The sequence below is a fragment of the Cydia splendana genome, chromosome 8 (genome assembly GCF_910591565.1).
Source record: "Cydia splendana chromosome 8, ilCydSple1.2, whole genome shotgun sequence".
Classification (NCBI taxonomy): domain Eukaryota; kingdom Metazoa; phylum Arthropoda; class Insecta; order Lepidoptera; family Tortricidae; genus Cydia; species Cydia splendana.
In genome coordinates this window covers 5,231,304-5,248,162 of record NC_085967.1, presented here as the reverse complement: position 1 = coordinate 5,248,162, position 16,859 = coordinate 5,231,304, and the positions used below count along the sequence as shown (strand labels likewise).

At 38.4% G+C, this 16,859-nt stretch overlaps 2 protein-coding genes across 2 annotated transcripts in view; one reads left to right on the top strand and one right to left on the bottom strand.

Moving 5' to 3' along the window:
- Window positions 1–6,126, bottom strand: part of LOC134792704 (NADPH oxidase 4-like) — a 36,813-nt gene extending 30,687 nt beyond the window's left edge. Inside the window, exon 1 of the mRNA XM_063763999.1 lies at window positions 5,756–6,126. Within this exon, the coding sequence (XP_063620069.1) occupies window positions 5,756–5,809 (54 nt within the window). The 5' untranslated portion in view covers window positions 5,810–6,126. The remainder of the gene's footprint in view (window positions 1–5,755) is intronic.
- A 1,326-nt stretch (window positions 6,127–7,452) lies between these two features.
- On the top strand, window positions 7,453–14,999 carry LOC134792694 (protein downstream neighbor of son homolog). The gene is made up of 10 exons (XM_063763970.1): window positions 7,453–7,677; window positions 7,837–7,952; window positions 8,796–8,988; window positions 9,463–9,596; window positions 9,826–10,051; window positions 10,536–10,686; window positions 10,927–11,150; window positions 11,628–11,831; window positions 13,803–13,992; window positions 14,733–14,999. Exons 1-10 carry the CDS (start codon window positions 7,594–7,596, stop codon window positions 14,909–14,911), a joined length of 1,701 nt encoding a protein of 566 aa, XP_063620040.1. The 5' UTR covers window positions 7,453–7,593; the 3' UTR covers window positions 14,912–14,999.
- The last annotated feature ends 1,860 nt before the right edge of the window (window positions 15,000–16,859 follow it).

Below are 16,859 nucleotides of genomic sequence, written 5' to 3'. Positions count from 1 at the left end.
CGTGCTACAGTATCATTTTCATTTACATGCGTCGACGGCTGCGCTGCGCGGACTGTTGGCGGCCGGTGATTGCATTTTTGACAAGCTCATTTTTGAACGGACGCCTCTTTCAGTTGAGTGTTAAAATCTTTTATTGTTAGTTTAAAAGCAAAAATCTCTATGCATCGGATTATGAAGGTAGATTTCCATGAAAGTTACAAAACTTTTAGATCCTTTACTTGCCTCCAGAATCTTAAAATAAATTTGTGTAGTAGGTAGTTACGTACAACTACGTATATATCGAAATTAATCAATCCCACAAAGAAATACAGTGATGGTTCAAAGTAACCCCGTTTTATCATAAACTTGTCTCATTTTAGCCTCGATGTAAGTAATCTGTACATATTTATGATAATTACTTAGGGCCACTTGCACCATTCACTAACCCGGGGTTAACTGATTCAACCTATTAGAGTAACCATGGTTACCAGTACAATTTGACACTGGGTTAATGGTTTAACTGGTTAACCCCGGGTTAGTGGTATGGTGCAAGTGGCACTTAGTCGTTTCGACTTAACATTTTGCAAAAAAAAAATATAGAAACAAATATTGCTTTATATTAATGCATTATACTTATAGCCATTGTAGGTTGCAATAAAAATGTATATCGGTCACTATCGGTTAAAATCTGTAGTCATAAACTTTTAACTTCGTAAAAGTAAACATACAAGCTTTGTTTCTGAAAGCAGACTAATCCCAGGTGACCCAGTTTTGTGTACAGTCGACGTCAAAGATATGTTTACACTTTTGCACCTTCCTCCTTTGCAATAAGGCGAAAAATGTAAACATGTCTTTGATGTCAACTGTACAATATTCATGAAGTTTAATGGCAGGAACTATTACACACTACCGGGTGTTTCTGACAATGGGTATTTAAACGCAAAGGAAGATTCTAGTCTTCAAAAAGATCTAGTTGGTTCTAATAATCATTGTGCTTTGAAGGTAAAATAAAAGATGTAAGCAAACCAATTTAGGTATTTAAACGAAATATAGTATGTAGCTATCTACATACCTACTATCTACCACTAAGTAATACCACGCGCGTTGTACCAAGAATTAAATTAAGTAGGTAACGAGGTACCTATATTTAGTTTAAATGAAAGTTTGAATGTATCAAATTATTTTTGGGTTTCAAAATTTACACCAATGTTGTTCAGAGGAATTTATAATAATATCATACTTATCCTAACATTATAAACACCATGGCCATAATCACCCTGTATTCTATATTATCAAATTATAAGTAAGTAAGGTAACAGCACCAGTCATGGGACATTTAAGAGGAAATTTTTAGTATTTGTGATAGTTTCCTGGTACATGTAAATGGTCTACCCGCTAAGCTGTTAAAAGCTGAATGTCCTATCCGTTTTTCATGTTTCAGGCGTATTGTATCAAAGATACTGCAATGAGTTTCCACATACTTAACAAATTAAAACTATGTTTTTTTTCTCCAGTCATGGACACCAAAGCTCCAGTAATGGAACCCCGGTAATGGACGTGGATCCAGTAATGGGCCCCCTATAATGGACATTGCTCTATCAGTATAAAATATTGAAATAGGGAATAAGTTATGGCAAAAAAATCAATTTTTGGTATAAGCTTTTATCGCTGAATGTATTTTTCTTTCCACAGCCAATTATTATTGTATTAGACCCATCGAGACAATTCTAATATGTTACCCAAACACAATTAGTTAGCGTTTATCGCAGAGTTCCCATGGCCACCTCCTGTCTCCATCATCAGATCAGGTCCATGTTATCATAATAATGCATTATCATCCGATTTGCATACTTAATTACGTATACAAAATTTCAACTCGATCGGAAATCGGAAAGTAGCTCAAATTCAGCTACCAAGATTTGACCCACACTAACTAACAGGGCAAGTTAAATAAAAGTTTGGAAAAAACGATATTAATTGATATAGTCCGAGCATACCTCCTGGTTGACATATTTCGTAACATTTGACTTCTGTATTGTTTAAAAATGAAATTATGGCATGGGAAGCATCATTATGTAAATTGTCCCATCATAGGAGGTATGCAGTTTTACAGCTCCTATAATGGGATTGGGCCAAAAATACCACTATTTTTTTACATCTGTGGAGACACAACATAGGTATACTGCTGGTATAGGTTGTATACCTTATCTCATGGTAAATGCAATCAACAAAACACATTCTAGTTTTCATCAAGTACTAATTAATTAAATTTAAATAAATTAAATCACCTCTTTTAGCGAAGTTGTTAAGAATTCTTAGTGGTATTTTTTTTCAGTGACACGACAACTTTTGGGTTGACGCCAATTTCTTGAAAAATAACCGAATTTAATAAAAATTCAAACTGAAACAGCGCTAGGACTCTTATTTATGATAAAATATAGCCAGTGTTTATAAACTACATTTAGATACTTATTTTAGAGGATTTGTGGTTTTTTGTCCCATTACCGGTTCCACCGCCATTATAGGGTATACTACTATAAGTAGTCTCAAGATATCGGCTGAATTCGGCTGTCATATGTAGTCATATAGCTATATGGGTATCGTCACTCATATCGCTCCTACTTGGTCCATATTAGACGGCGCGTGTTGAATGAATTAAAAACCACTTTACGCTTCCACCAGGCTCGGAAGATTCTCAAATCATGACGATAATTTGATAAATGATCATATAATGTATGATGGGAGTAACACAATGTGTTTTATGTCCTATAATAAAATCTACTGACTCATGATTTTATTCTATTCTAGGCCTCCTACATGTCTTTGAAACAAATAGAAATAAATGAACCAGCGGCTATTTCGGGGATTTACAACTTAATCACGAACGCTTGTAAACAGCTGGTCTAACGATTCATTTTACGATTCTGTGCCTATATTAGTCGCTCTACTCGCAAAGTAGGTAGATCTATATTTACCTTATTAATAACTGCTAGACAATTAATGATCCATAACAACTATACAACTTCCGCTGATCCGCTGTGGAGGCGTATTAAGAAAATAAAGGATCATTATATTTATTTACTTTTTAGGGTTCCGTACCCAAAGGGTAAAACGGGACCCTATTACTAAGACTTCGCTGTCCGTCCGTCCGTCCGTCCGTCCGTCCGTCCGTCCGTCTGTAACCAGGCTGTATCTCACGAACTGTGATAGCTAGACAGTTGAAATTTTCACAGATGATGTATTTCTGTTGCCGCTATAACAACAAATACTAAAAACAGAATAAAATAAAGATTTAAATGGGGCTCCCATACAACAAACGTGATTTTTGACCAAAGTTAAGCAACGTCGGGAGTGGTCAGTATTTGGATGGGTGACCGTTTTTTTTTTTTGCTTTTTTTTTTGTTTTTTTTTGCATTATGGTACGGAACCCTTCGTGCGCGAGTCCGACTCGCACTTGCCCGGTTTTTTATTAACAGACATCGTAAATTTCATAGCATTTTCGGTGCAGCGGAGTGGTGTTAACGGAATTGGTATAAACAATTTCAACCCTAATGATTAATTAGCTTTAATTACGTTAAAAAATATTAACCTTAATTTAACATTTCAGTTGGAACTTGGAATTATCTATACCAATTCCGTTAACACCACTCCGCTGCACCATAAATGCTATAAAACTTACGATGTCTGGTTAAGTGGTTATAAATCTCGGAGTTTCTCACCTGCACTATATCTAGATCCAAAAACAACGCAATCAGATTGAGTAAATGAGACATTTAGTACCTATCATGTATATTTGAAATTGAAGAGCGTACTCCCATCTTAAATGGCGGCGACGCACTTACAACCCCTCTGGTGTTCCGGGTATCTATGGGCAACGGTAACCGCTTACCTGTCTGCTCGTTTGTCTCTTATATCATAAAATAACACGCGCTGAATATACAAAATTTAAATATGTACTTCTTTAAATAAATTTGATACACATAATATGCAAAGTAAACCTGTAACCTGTAAGAGGTTTTAGGCCAATCAAATTCGTTTTTTTCCAGGAATTAATTCCCAGCTAGCTGGAAATCGTCTTAGTAATACTTTCATTTGGTTCTAAATTAGCGTAATCCGAGTTTGGTCCTTTCCAGGAGTTGTGGAAATTATTGTGCTCTTTTTTAGTTTTTTGCTTGTATTTCAAAAACGGTACGTCCGACGGAAAATTTGCTCTAATCGTGATAAAAATTGACTGAGGATCCGAAAGATACCTTAATATGAGTTCATAGTCTAGGATTGTAAAAAATGGCCGCCACTTTGAATTTCTTTTTTTGTAAAAGCGTGTTAAAATCATTTTTTTTTACCAGTGTCTGATCCACATTCCACAACAACCTTGCTGGTAGTACATTGATTTTGACGGTGGGTTCCTTCCAAAAATTTATCCACACCTACTGGGATGGAGCAAACTCGTATTATTATACTAATTTAGGACCTAATGAAGGTATTAAAATGATTTCTAGCTTGCTGGGAATTAATTCATCAAAACGCTTTTTTGGATCTACATAATTTGATTGGCCTTTTTACCGTTAAGCATTATATAATTATCAAAGGTTAATGCTGTTGTACGTGATAATTACAATGATAACGCCTAAGCTCTTATCTCACGTAATTCAAGCCTTATTAGTATCCTAACACATTGGCAGCGCCTTAGTAGTCAACTGCCAGTTTACTGTAATTGATTAATAGGTTGATATACGACACACAGTGATTCTCCACAAGCCTGTGATATTTTTCAGTGGTGAACTCTAGTGGTTGGTAATAAGGGTCAGGGCTGGTAGGTATAGCTACCAAAAGGAAGTATATGTGGCTCTGGCTATGTAACTATGTATCTACAAACAATTCATCACGCTTCTTTGCTCTATTCTATTGGATTACCTACGCATTTCGGCGTTACAGCTTTTAATAGAAAATTAACTTAAGAAGACAACTTATCCAACGCCAAGACTTATAAGGGCTTATAGAACAGCTGATGGGCTACAACTACAAGATTTAGCAAATTTACCCTCAATGAAAATTTCATTTTTTTTTTTTGAGATATAGTAACTTTTTTAAAGTTAGTCCTGTTTTTTAGCATTAGGCTAATAAATAAAGGTAATTAGGTACCTATGCAATTACGAGAATGTATACTTAATTTTATTTATTTCCTCATCGTTTCATTAAACAGTGACAATCGAATCAAATTATAATAAAAATTTTAACGTACTCGTACAGGCTTGATAATAACTTGCCTTTTTCAGTAAAACAATTCAAATCAAACTACCTAAATCTGATCATTCCGTACGTGCCGCCTTTAGTAGAATTCAACCAAACTATTCGTTCACGCTTAGACATCCCCCAGTTACTTAGGAACACGTTCTTTCGCAATAATGCATTATACATTGCCGCTTTTATAGGATGTTGTTATTATAATGTGTGTACTGATGTGGTAATGTATGCGTGAGTGAACACTGGGAAAGGTCGCTGGCGTCACCGTGCGATTCTTGGAAAGATGACCAATTCACAAGTCTGTAGTCTGATATGTTGCGAGTTTTTGATTTAGTTAACGAAGTTATTTACTAACTAACTTCACGCATTAGTGGAAAATTAACACTAGACCATATATTTACCTGACATGCCTACATGAACCTTATGTAAGTACCTTATGTTATGTAGGTATTACTACTATATTACTAATATTTATTTTTTGCCATAGTGTGCATTAACAGAAAATGTTACAAAATATTAAAAATGTACTTACCAAAAAAATTCGCCTCATTAAAAATTCGTAAAAAACACGGATTATTGTTGCCATTGTACAACAATTATGTTAATTTATTTTGCAATAATTAAAGTAAATCATCACATTGTAAAATTTTTAATTTATTTCCAATATTGCCTTTTAAGTTTTTCCCCTGCATTTGTTTTTTTAGAGTTTTCGTGTGTCGGCGTCGAATTCCATTGTGAAGTTTAAATTTCAAAATTGGAACCAGCGTGTGATAACATCCGCGGCCAGTGACTGCCGTACGGCGGACACGGGCGGCGATGGCGGCGGGACTCGCGTACTGAAATGAGCTGAGATTCGGTAGGTCATCTCATCTCGCGACATTATTCATAAACACAGCTTTATGTAAGGGCGATTTACACAGTGGGTTGCGTTGCGCACGGCCGCCTACCATTCACTTGCCAGAAGATTGAATATCATGACACATGACATCAAACCATCATCAAACTAACACTACTACTACTGTTCTGTACTAGTACTGTTCTTTTATAATTACCTACAATTTTAAACAATATCTTCCAAGTGCTATCCGGCGCATGCGATGGTACCTAATATTGCGCGAATCGAAACAAACAAGTAGAGTGACCATATTTTTTTTTTTTTTTTTTTGGAAAAAAATATACAACTTCAAAAAAATTATACTTTTATTTTCATAAATATGTGTTGTACCTATAGGTACATGTAAACTGCTGATGAGAAATGGCATATCCAAATGTGGCTAAGGGTTATAAAACACCCTGCTCAAGGTTACGACGGGCTAAAAGCTTCAAGACTTATATTTTTCGAGTCCGAGACGTGCTCTACAACCACTGCGTATATGGAAGCCAATCGGTAGGAAATTTGATAAATTTAGGCCCCCGTGGATCCATTACTATTCGGGCTATTGTTTTAATCCTTTGCCAAATTTTGCGAGGTCACTGAGGTCAGTATATAGGTCATACTAAGCAACTTGTGTTATGGGACCAACTCTGATCACAAAAAAGGATGTCCCATGGCCATAGCCCCCTGAGACCCAGAATCAGTTGTTTTGTTTTTGAATTTGGAACCCTTAGTTTTTTTTTATGATATAGGAGGCAAACAAGCAAACGGATCGGCCGACAACGACACTCGCAACACTAGGGTTATTCCATAAAAGTTTAGAATAGATTTTGAAATATGTACAATAATTTGTATGCCCCCGCATCTCTCTCAAAAAATCTCAGGAGGATAGAAAACATAGATACTTATCAGTCTGATCAACCAAAATGCATGAAACAGTCATTTTGGTTCGCGATTTCGGGGTTGGTTCTATTGTTAAAATTGCTAAGTATAACCTACGTACTTATTCCCTGCTCAAAATATGGGTAAGGGTTAAAAAAAAAACATCCTGTAGGTACCTACACCGATCTACGGCTCGCTAGACTACATTCCGAGACAGTAACTGCCAAGTTTAGCCAGCTAGACTATAGTATATTTATATTTACTTAATTATGAAAAACAATAGAATTAAATAAATAATAAACTCAGGGCTTACATTAATCCAGCGATTCCTAAAATGGCTACAGTAAATCAACGAAATCTATACATTATATAATTTTACTGGCAAAATTTAAATGGATTTCATTCACTTTTTTTCTGACAATGGCAACTAAGAATGTCATGTCAAATGGCATTGGCAACCCAGTATTTGACAGCCAAGAAGATGCGTGTTTCTTTTGTTTTCTTTAGCCGTCCTATTTTTTTTAAATAAAGCGTCGGCTTTTAGCTTTCGGCCTAATTAACCATGTTTTGGTAACAAGTGATATACAGTAGAATCTAATTTAAGGCCAAGGAAAATGAACCCGCCTCCATCGCCATGGAAAAGGCCCAGCGAAGTTATGCAGCTGCACAAGCTGAAAAAACGAAAACTAGCTTTACAGGTATAAAATTACACTTTATTCATCATTTGCTGTCTCATAGTTGTTACTCTTTTTTGTAAGAAACCTTAAATTTTGTTTTTTAAGGTAATTTATCTGATGTATACGCATGCACTCAATGCAGTGATGTTTGTTTATTATTATTAATGTTATCTGACACAGGAACGCATGAAACACCCTTCAGTATCATCTAATGAGGAATCCAGTAGTCAAGAAACCAGTGCCTTAGATTTTTCTAGGCTCCTAGACGGAGACAAAAGAAAAAACCCATTTTCAAAGTAAGTTGATGCTGTTTCTAGGCTTAGCTTAGATTTGTTTGCTTCTATCCTATAAGAAGTACTTATAAGATAATTGGCCTTGTACAGTGTTATACTTCCTTGATACTTTTTGAACTGAACTTTCCGTCACATGTTTTAAGCCTAATTAGCATACATATGTTATTCGTGTAACCTCCTCTTATTTACTTTAAGTAAATAATAGTGATACCTAATCAAAGTCTCAATATGGTATTAGACGAGTCATATTAGCACATTATAACATTATAATATTTATATGGCAACTCACAGAACATACTGTCCTTGGACTTAAAATTACTACTGTAATGCTACTCTGTAAATAATTGCTATGACTTGTTTTAATACCCTTTCTATAAATCTTAATCAACATGGTACCAAAAAGAATAGATAGTATAGAGGGGTCCTGTCATTGTAAATTTTGTAGTCACTGTAAATTTACTGCCATCTATCGACACACAACTAAAACTCAAAATGAAAACGTATAAAGTTATCAAAAAATGTATATATATGGATAAATGATTTTATTATTTTTATATCATTTTGATCCATGTTCATTCACTGATATCTATGTGTAAAAATTGTTAAATATGAAACGGTGTTGTCACGCCATCTAGCCGAGGATAGGCTAAAGGTGTGTGCGGCATCTATTCGAGAATGACTTTGACTTGAATTCCGAGGCACGTTTTTTCCTTAGACTTTATTCGTCTTATACGAAGTTACATATGTCTTTGATGGTACTAACTCAACTCTTGCCCTTCTAACATTAACCTCATTTTATCACACTGAAGTGTGAGTGTGTTTTATCATGATACATTCTTCTTTCAGGTCAAATCCTCAGCAAACTAAAAAGGCAAAAACTGACTTTGCAGAACTAGATGAATCAAATGACAAAACGCTGTTTGCTCTTTTAAAGCTACCTGCAAAGGTAGAGAAGCCTCCACAGGAATTGGACACTAACAAACTAACTACATTCTCAAATCTATTGCAAAAGTTCACTGCGGAACATTCTGTAGAACCGGTAAGTATATCTTTTATACTACTCTGCATTTGGTTTAAATATTGTCAAATGACAATGTCTGATAAAGTGCGTCCCGCGTCAACTTCGTTAACTACTATGTGGCCCTTGGCTGCTAAAAGGTTGCCGACTGCTGGTTTATGTGAATTGCAATTATGTTAAATATCTTTAGGAGGGTTCAAATATTAACTGGCTTTTTTGTCTCTAGAGAAAATTGCCCACACTAAACCTTTTTTATATTGAGAATCAAATGAAAGCTGCGTTTAAAGAAGTAGAAAGCATTTATTCTAGCTTACAACAATTTAGCTGGTTTATTATGAATGGACTTATATCCCGATATAAGTCTAGTGAAACTAACTGAATCATTCAAAACACATTTTTGTTTCAAACATAATGTAGGGTTGACAAATGGAGCAGGTTTTATTGTTATTACCATAATTTATTTAATAATACTTATGTTATGTATCATCCACTTAGGATGTAGCTGTAAAGAAGTGCAAGCACCTGCCAATAGACTGGGCGCTCAAGTCAAAACTTAGGTTAATGTCACCAAAGCCATTTGCATGGACTGCAAAACTAAAAGCCAGTGAAGAGGCGTCCGGGATTACAGGGTATGCAGTTATATATTTTTAAGAAAGGCAAAGTATTGTTTTTGTTGCATTTCTACTAATGTCGACCACAGTCATAACTAGGAAAAATTTTTTTTTTAATATTAAGTGTGGCCTAGTTTTTATGGCATCTGCCGCAAATGCAGGAAAAGCTTGTTCGATCCTTAGTTACTTTTTTGTTTTTGTTTATGTCAACTACACTCTTAAGAATCTGTAGACTGTACTATATCAGGTTCGTCCGCTGCCTCGACACAACCACCTCATCTACTCTAGACACCTCACCGCGGGCGCGCTTCCACCAGACATGCCTCTACTGGCAACACCCCCAACTCCCATGGCTAGAGTTGTTCCCCCGATCATCGGGCCGTGTGTCTGCTACCAGCTTCCTGGCCGGAAATGAGGAAGTCAAGCTGGCACTGCATACTGAGTGGACTGAGAGCTTCAGATCACTTTTTCAGGTGTGAAAATTTTTTTTATATGAAATTTTTAACTGAATTTAATTAAATTAATACATCTATCTCTTTAGATTTAGTAATTTGTGTACTATCTAAGGGGCTGGGTTGGTTATAAACAATCTTCTAAACGTCACATATTTTCAGACTGCACCAAAATTCTAGTCATTTAAATAAAATAAATATTATAGGGCAATTTTACACAGATCGGCCTAGTCCCAAAGTAAGCTCAATAAGGCTTGTGTTGTGGGTAGGTACTAGACGACGGTATATACAATATACACATATATACAAATACTTATATACATAGAAGACATCCATAACTCAGGAACAAATTTTTGTGAACACACAAATAAATGCCCTTATCAGGATTTGAACCACATGATTCAACAATGTCCATAAGTTTTAGATACATACAATAAAAGTTAAATCTGTATATGCCCTAAAGTTTTCGCATAAAATTCTCCATTTAAAGTGTTTTTTTTTCTAGCTGCTACGAGCTCGCCACTGCCCATACTTCTATGTGTGTGCTAACACTTTTACGTGCCTATTCCGCGCCGCGGGTCTGTGTGGTGTGTCAGAGCCCTGCGCGCTCATCAGCCCTACCACGAGGGGCTTCAGGCAGACGCTGCGACAAGAAGGTGAGACTAGAACACGTTCTTATCAAACTCTACTCTATTATGTATAAGCTAAAAATTAGTGAAGTTGGCTTAAAAAAACTAACAATATAAGAGTTGCTACATGAGCAGATATTTTTGAAAATTGTGATGTGATCATTTTGAACATCTGGTCCGTTTAGTTACTTCAGTCGCTGACTGTACAAACAAGACGGACTTAAAAATGGAGCACAATTAACCATTATACCAACTCTTTTCTCGCAGACGTAGAATTCACAATGCCCCTCCGCCCGGACAAAAAGCGGCTAAATACATCAGACGAAGACCGGCCAAAGAACTCCTCGTTCGATAGCTGCTACGAAACGATGGACGACACTAATGTGAAACAAGAGGTTCAAGAGGAGGGGTCGGGGGACGAGGATCCTGATGCGTTCCTGTCGCAGCTGGGACTGGAGACAGCTATGCTGAATAGGATTAATAACCAGCAGGTTTGTGTTGATATCAGTTGTAAGTGTAGGTACACTACACGCGCGGTTGATGACACGATGGACGACACTAATGTGAAACAAGAGACTCAAGAGGAAGGGTCGGGGGACGAGGATCCTGATGCGTTCCTGTCGCAGCTGGGACTGGAGACAGCCATGCTGAATAGGATTAATAACCAGCAGGTTTGTAAACTGAAATAAATGTCATATACTAAAAAAAAGTGGCCAAGGCCTCCGTGTATACGTAGGTATGTTGAGCCCTTTCTTTAATTCGAGTTTTCGTCAGGCTTCGTCACACAGGCGCGTTTTCCGGCGGGCGGGGCGTGAGCGGAGCTCGCCGCTTTTACATATAAAACGCTAACGCCCCGCCCGGAAAACGCGCCTGTGTGACGGAACCTTTAAAGTGCTTTCCTGCCGGTGTTAGTGGCTCTCTTCTCGTTGACCTATGGGTTTTTTATCGAACACCTACTTTATTTTCAGGCGCGCATCGTCCACACCGCCGAGAGCAGCGTAGACAGCGCGGCCGAGTCGCTCGTGTTCGCGCGCGGCGCCGACGCCCAGGCGCTGTTCAACTTCCTGCTCAACTGCAAGAGCATTATCGCGGCCACCGGCCCGCTCGCCGGCGTGCCGCCTACGTTGTTAGCGCCTACTGCGTTCCATGGGGGGACGCTACAGTCGCTAAACGTAAGGAAAATACAACGAGTAACTAGTTTAATAGTTTGCGCCTGGAGCCGAAGAAGCGCTGTTCAACTTCCTGCTCAACTGCAAGAGCATTATCGCGGCCACCGGCCCGCTCGCCGGCGTGCCGCCTACGTTGTTAGCGCCTACTGCGTTCCATGGGGGGACGCTACAGTCGCTAAACGTAAGGAAAATACAACTAGTAACTAGTTTAATAGTTTGCGCCTGGAGCCGAAGAAGCGCTGTTCAACTTCCTGCTCAACTGCAAGAGCATTATCGCGGCCACCGGCCCGCTCGCCGGCGTGCCGCCTACGTTGTTAGCGCCTACTGCGTTCCATGGGGGGACGCTACAGTCGCTAAACGTAAGGAAAATACAACTAGTAACTAGTTTAATAGTTTGCGCCTGGAGCCGAAGAAGCGCTGTTCAACTTCCTGCTCAACTGTAAGAGCATTATCGCGGCCACCGGCCCGCTCGCCGGCGTGCCGCCTACGTTGTTAGCGCCTACTGCGTTCCATGGGGGGACGCTACAGTCGCTAAACGTAAGAAAAATACAACTAGTTACTAGCCTAATAGTTTGCGCCTGGAGCCGAAGAAGCGCTGTTTAACTTCCTGCTCAACTGCAAGAGCATTATCGCGGCCACCGGCCCGCTCGCCGGCGTGCCGCCTACGTTGTTAGCGCCTACTGCGTTCCATGGGGGGACGCTACAGTCGCTAAACGTAAGTAAAATACAACTAGTTACTAGCCTAATAGTTTGCGCCTGGAGCCGAAGAAGCGCTGTTTAACTTCCTGCTCAACTGCAAGAGCATTATCGCGGCCACCGGCCCGCTCGCCGGCGTGCCGCCTACGTTGCTAGCGCCTAATGCGTTCCATGGGGGGACGCTACAGTCGCTAAACGTAAGAAAAACAATACAACTAGTAACTAGCGGCTAGTTACTAGTTGTATTGTTTTTGCAAACTACGAGTATTAGGCTAGTTACTAGCCTAATAGTTTGCGCCTGGAGCCGAAGAAGCGCTGTTCAACTTCCTGCTCAACTGCAATTCTATCATCGCAGCCAGTACCGTCCTTACCATAAATGCACACGGGGCCCGTGCCCAGGGCCCCCATCCTCAGGGGACCCTGAAGGACACACAGTAACAGTATATTTGGTTACCCATAATAAATAGAAGATCATAGTAGAAAAATGTTAGTTTAATTCGCTTTCTTTACTTTCCAAAAGGGCCCCAAATTTTTATGTGCCCAGGGGCCCCAGCATAGTTTAAGACGGCCCTGATCGCAGCTACCGGCCACCACCCTACCTTACTAGCACCTACTGCATTACTGCGTTTCATAGAGGATAGACTGGATAGAGGGACACTAGTCGCTCAACGTATGAAAAACCGGGCAAGTGCGAGTCGGACTCGCGCACGAAGGGTTCCGTACCATAATGAAAAAAAATGCAAAAAAAAAACGGTCACCCATCCAAGTACTGACCACGCCCGACGTTGCTTAACTTTGGTCAGAAATCACGTTTGTTGTATGGGAGCCCCATTTAAATCTTTATTTTATTCTGTTTTTAGTATTTGTTGTTATAGCGGCAACAGAAATACATCTGTGAAAATTTCAACTGTCTAGCTATCACGGTTCGTGAGATACAGTCTGGTGACAGACGGACGGACGGACAGCGGAGTCTTAGTAATAGGGTCCCGTTTTACCCTTTGGGTACGGAACCCTAAAAACCATACTACTGTCCGTAAAATCTGGCCAAACGACTAGGCACATCGATAGTACTATTCTGAAAATAACCGCTTTATACGAGTAACACTACTCATTTTTGCAGCTCTCGAAGAAAAATTGTGCCCTCCAGAGGCTGAAATTGAAAGTGAACTTTCAGATTACACCCGCCGTTGAAAAACTTCACTTAGGTTCCTAAGTCTCAGAAAAAAATAATATAATGGCTCCAATCGCTAGTATAATATAGTATCGTGTATTGTTTAGGTCCGCGAAAGTGTCCTACACTCGGACAACAAGAAGTACTTCTCCATCGAGCTGCGAGGGCCCATCCTGCCGACCACCGTCCACTCCCTGTTCGACGTTCTGAAGTACTCCGGCGCGCAGTTCAGCGCCACGTTCGCGCATCATTCGCCGACTGTGGCTTTCTCGTGGGCGGCCAAGGGCATCGCACAAGGTACTTTTTCTAAAACAACTCTATTGTCATAGTAATAAGGTTGTTACAAAACCAAAGCACGTCGAATGGATATGACGACCGGACATTGCCTTGTTGTTGAAACAGTTTTTACTCACTGGCTTTATTTATTTATATAACAAACATCCCAGTAGTTGACACTTCCATATTTTCGCACCTTTATTCTTAATTATCGTTTATGAGTCGCGGTAGCAAACTCTGTGTCGATTATTGGTATGAGAATCTCATTGGATGTTTACCTACAGGAAAGGTTGGCCTTGGTTTTTTATAATTTTTCGACATTCAAGCAAAATCTTGTCAATTCCCAGTCTAACGTAGACGACCGGTCTGGCCTAGTGACCCTGCCTGTGAAGCCGATGGTCCTGGGTTCGAATCCCGGTAAGCGCATTTATTTGTGTGATGACACATATTTGTTCCCGAGTCATGGTTGTTTGCTATGTATTTAAGTATGTATATATTATATTATATATCGTTGTCTGAGTACCCACAACACAAGCCTTCTTGAGCTTACTGTGGGACTTGGTCAATCTGTGTAAGAATGTCCTATAATATTTTTTTTTTAACGTCTTGGCCACGACATTGCGCGACTGGCTTCGGCTAAGGCGACAACCGTAGGTTGAAGCGAGACAGCGATCGGACCTTTCGTTCCCACGTAACGTAAAAATGAAAATCCTCTGTGAAATATAACATTGAACAATGATTAACATCACATTCATTTCCAGATGAGTCCTCAAAGGAGAATGAGCCCAACCACTTTGCCAAAGCCTTCAACAAGGAGAACTTATCAGACTGCGGGATCAGTGAAGAGATGCTCCAGCATTTCTGTTCCTCGGACCCGAGCATGGTCAAGCCGCTGGACAGCGTCAAGTACAACGCCGAAGACAATACGTACACGTGGTGACCTGTTTCATAATGATTTATTTTTGACTGACTGATTTTTGTGTGAATTGTATTGAAATGATCATAAATGTCATATATTTTTGTACAAATTACTTCGTTTTTTTTTTTGCAAGTTTGATTGATATTGTAAACAGCACAGCACAACAGGATAAAAAAATAATTCAAATTGGCAGTTTTAACCACATTCAATGATTGTGTAAGGGTGGTATTCCACCTGTCCAATGTGAATGAGAGAATGAGACGCAATGACATTTCCAATATATTGGCCAAAATATGTGTATCGCATTCTCACATTTTGCTTTTTGCTTAGTGAGAGAGTGAGACGCAATGACATTAGACACCTAAGGTATGCAAAGATGAACTCGTGCCGTTTTGTCAGCTATTAACCCAATGACAAATGAATTAATGATTTTTCAAAAACTAATTTATTTGATAAATAATATAATTTTGTTTTGAAATACTTGAAATTGGCTTAGGGTGGTATTCCACCTGTCCAATGTGCATTGCGTCTCGCTCTCTCATTAAGCAAAATGTGAGACGCAAATACATTTGGCTACAATAAATATAGACCAATAGTGGGACCGGATTTTTGCACTAAAAGTTTTGATAATTCTAAAGATGAAAAAGTGATACTTATCTGACATGGGACATATTTTTAAGCATATTTGTAAAATATGACGAAAAGTTAGAACGAGCGTTAGATATAAATTAGGTATTTATATATTTTTAGTAATGATTTTTTAATATTGAATTAAAGTGCAATGTTTAAGTTCCATCGTTTATAATATGTATGACGCTTTATAATGTAAAATTATTAGAAATTTTTTTAACGTGCTTCTTAGTCAAACTACAAATTAGCTTATTATTTTGTCGATATTGAATTAAAGTTTAATAAATCCATAACAACATATCTAAATTCTTAAGTTAATAGGCAAGCTAAAAATTTAGAAGAATAAGATATATGCTTTAGAATTAATATGCGTTTTTTGTCCTATAATATCTAATATTGAATTAGAGTCTGTAAAAATAAGTCTATTACTATAAAATAATATACGCAGCCATATTATGGAAAATAAGAAATTTCGGTGTGTAGCTTGCATTGTAATAGTAAAATATATTTAAAAAGGCGCGAAATTCATACATACGCCGCGCTGGTCCGTCAGTGTCGCCGGCGCGGCGCCCGAGACCCTATCATAGCCTACCTATATACCTCGCCCCTCGCCTCGCCCCACCTGCCGCTCACAGCACTGTCTGTCTTTTCTTATCATTCATTTGTTTGTTTACTGTGGACATATATAAATTAGATGCGGACATTACGTGAAATTAAAGGGGTCCCTTTGTTTCCCATAAAGTTTTAAGTCGTAATGTATTGTTTGTCATATAAGAACCTTCGGGCTCTCGAATTAAGGTTTATTTTTGAATGGCCTTAGTAGCAGTGTGATAGCGTTGACTCGGCTCGGAGAGTTGGCGAATTGGAGATTCATTCGCCGAGTTAGCGGATCGGATACCAAGTTATCAGTTAGTTTAGTGGCCGAGTTGATTAGGAAGTACATTTGAATTTCGAAATTGTAATAAAAATGTACATGATATTCACAACTATTTTTTACCATAGTTTGTCAAAGGACTGTCTCATTTCAAACATAGAGAGAATCATCATACTATCTTTGACTTACACTAGTACTAGCACCCAAAAGAAAAGGATGAATATAGTTTTTTGTTTTTATTTACTGACAAATTGGTTTGACCGACTATACCTATTTCTGGTTCCTATTGTCATGTCCTGTCCTATTCAACGTCAATATCATATTATGTATATTATAAACCAACTGCTCAATATTACACGTATACATATTGAATATACAATAAGGTAAGTGACCTCACCTTATTGTATATTCCGTGTCGGCCGTATATGCCTATATACGGCCCACCTTAAATTAAAATGTTTTTTT

Bases quoted from the DNA above. Each gene is read 5' to 3' on its own strand.
- LOC134792694 (XM_063763970.1), top strand. From the start codon at position 7,594: ATGAACCCGCCTCCATCGCCATGGAAAAGGCCCAGCGAAGTTATGCAG. The intron at 7,678-7,836 runs GTATAAAATTAC...TATCTGACACAG, and splicing joins AACGAAAACTAGCTTTACAG to GAACGCATGAAACACCCTTC. The intron at 9,597-9,825 runs GTATGCAGTTAT...GTACTATATCAG, and splicing joins GAGGCGTCCGGGATTACAGG to GTTCGTCCGCTGCCTCGACA.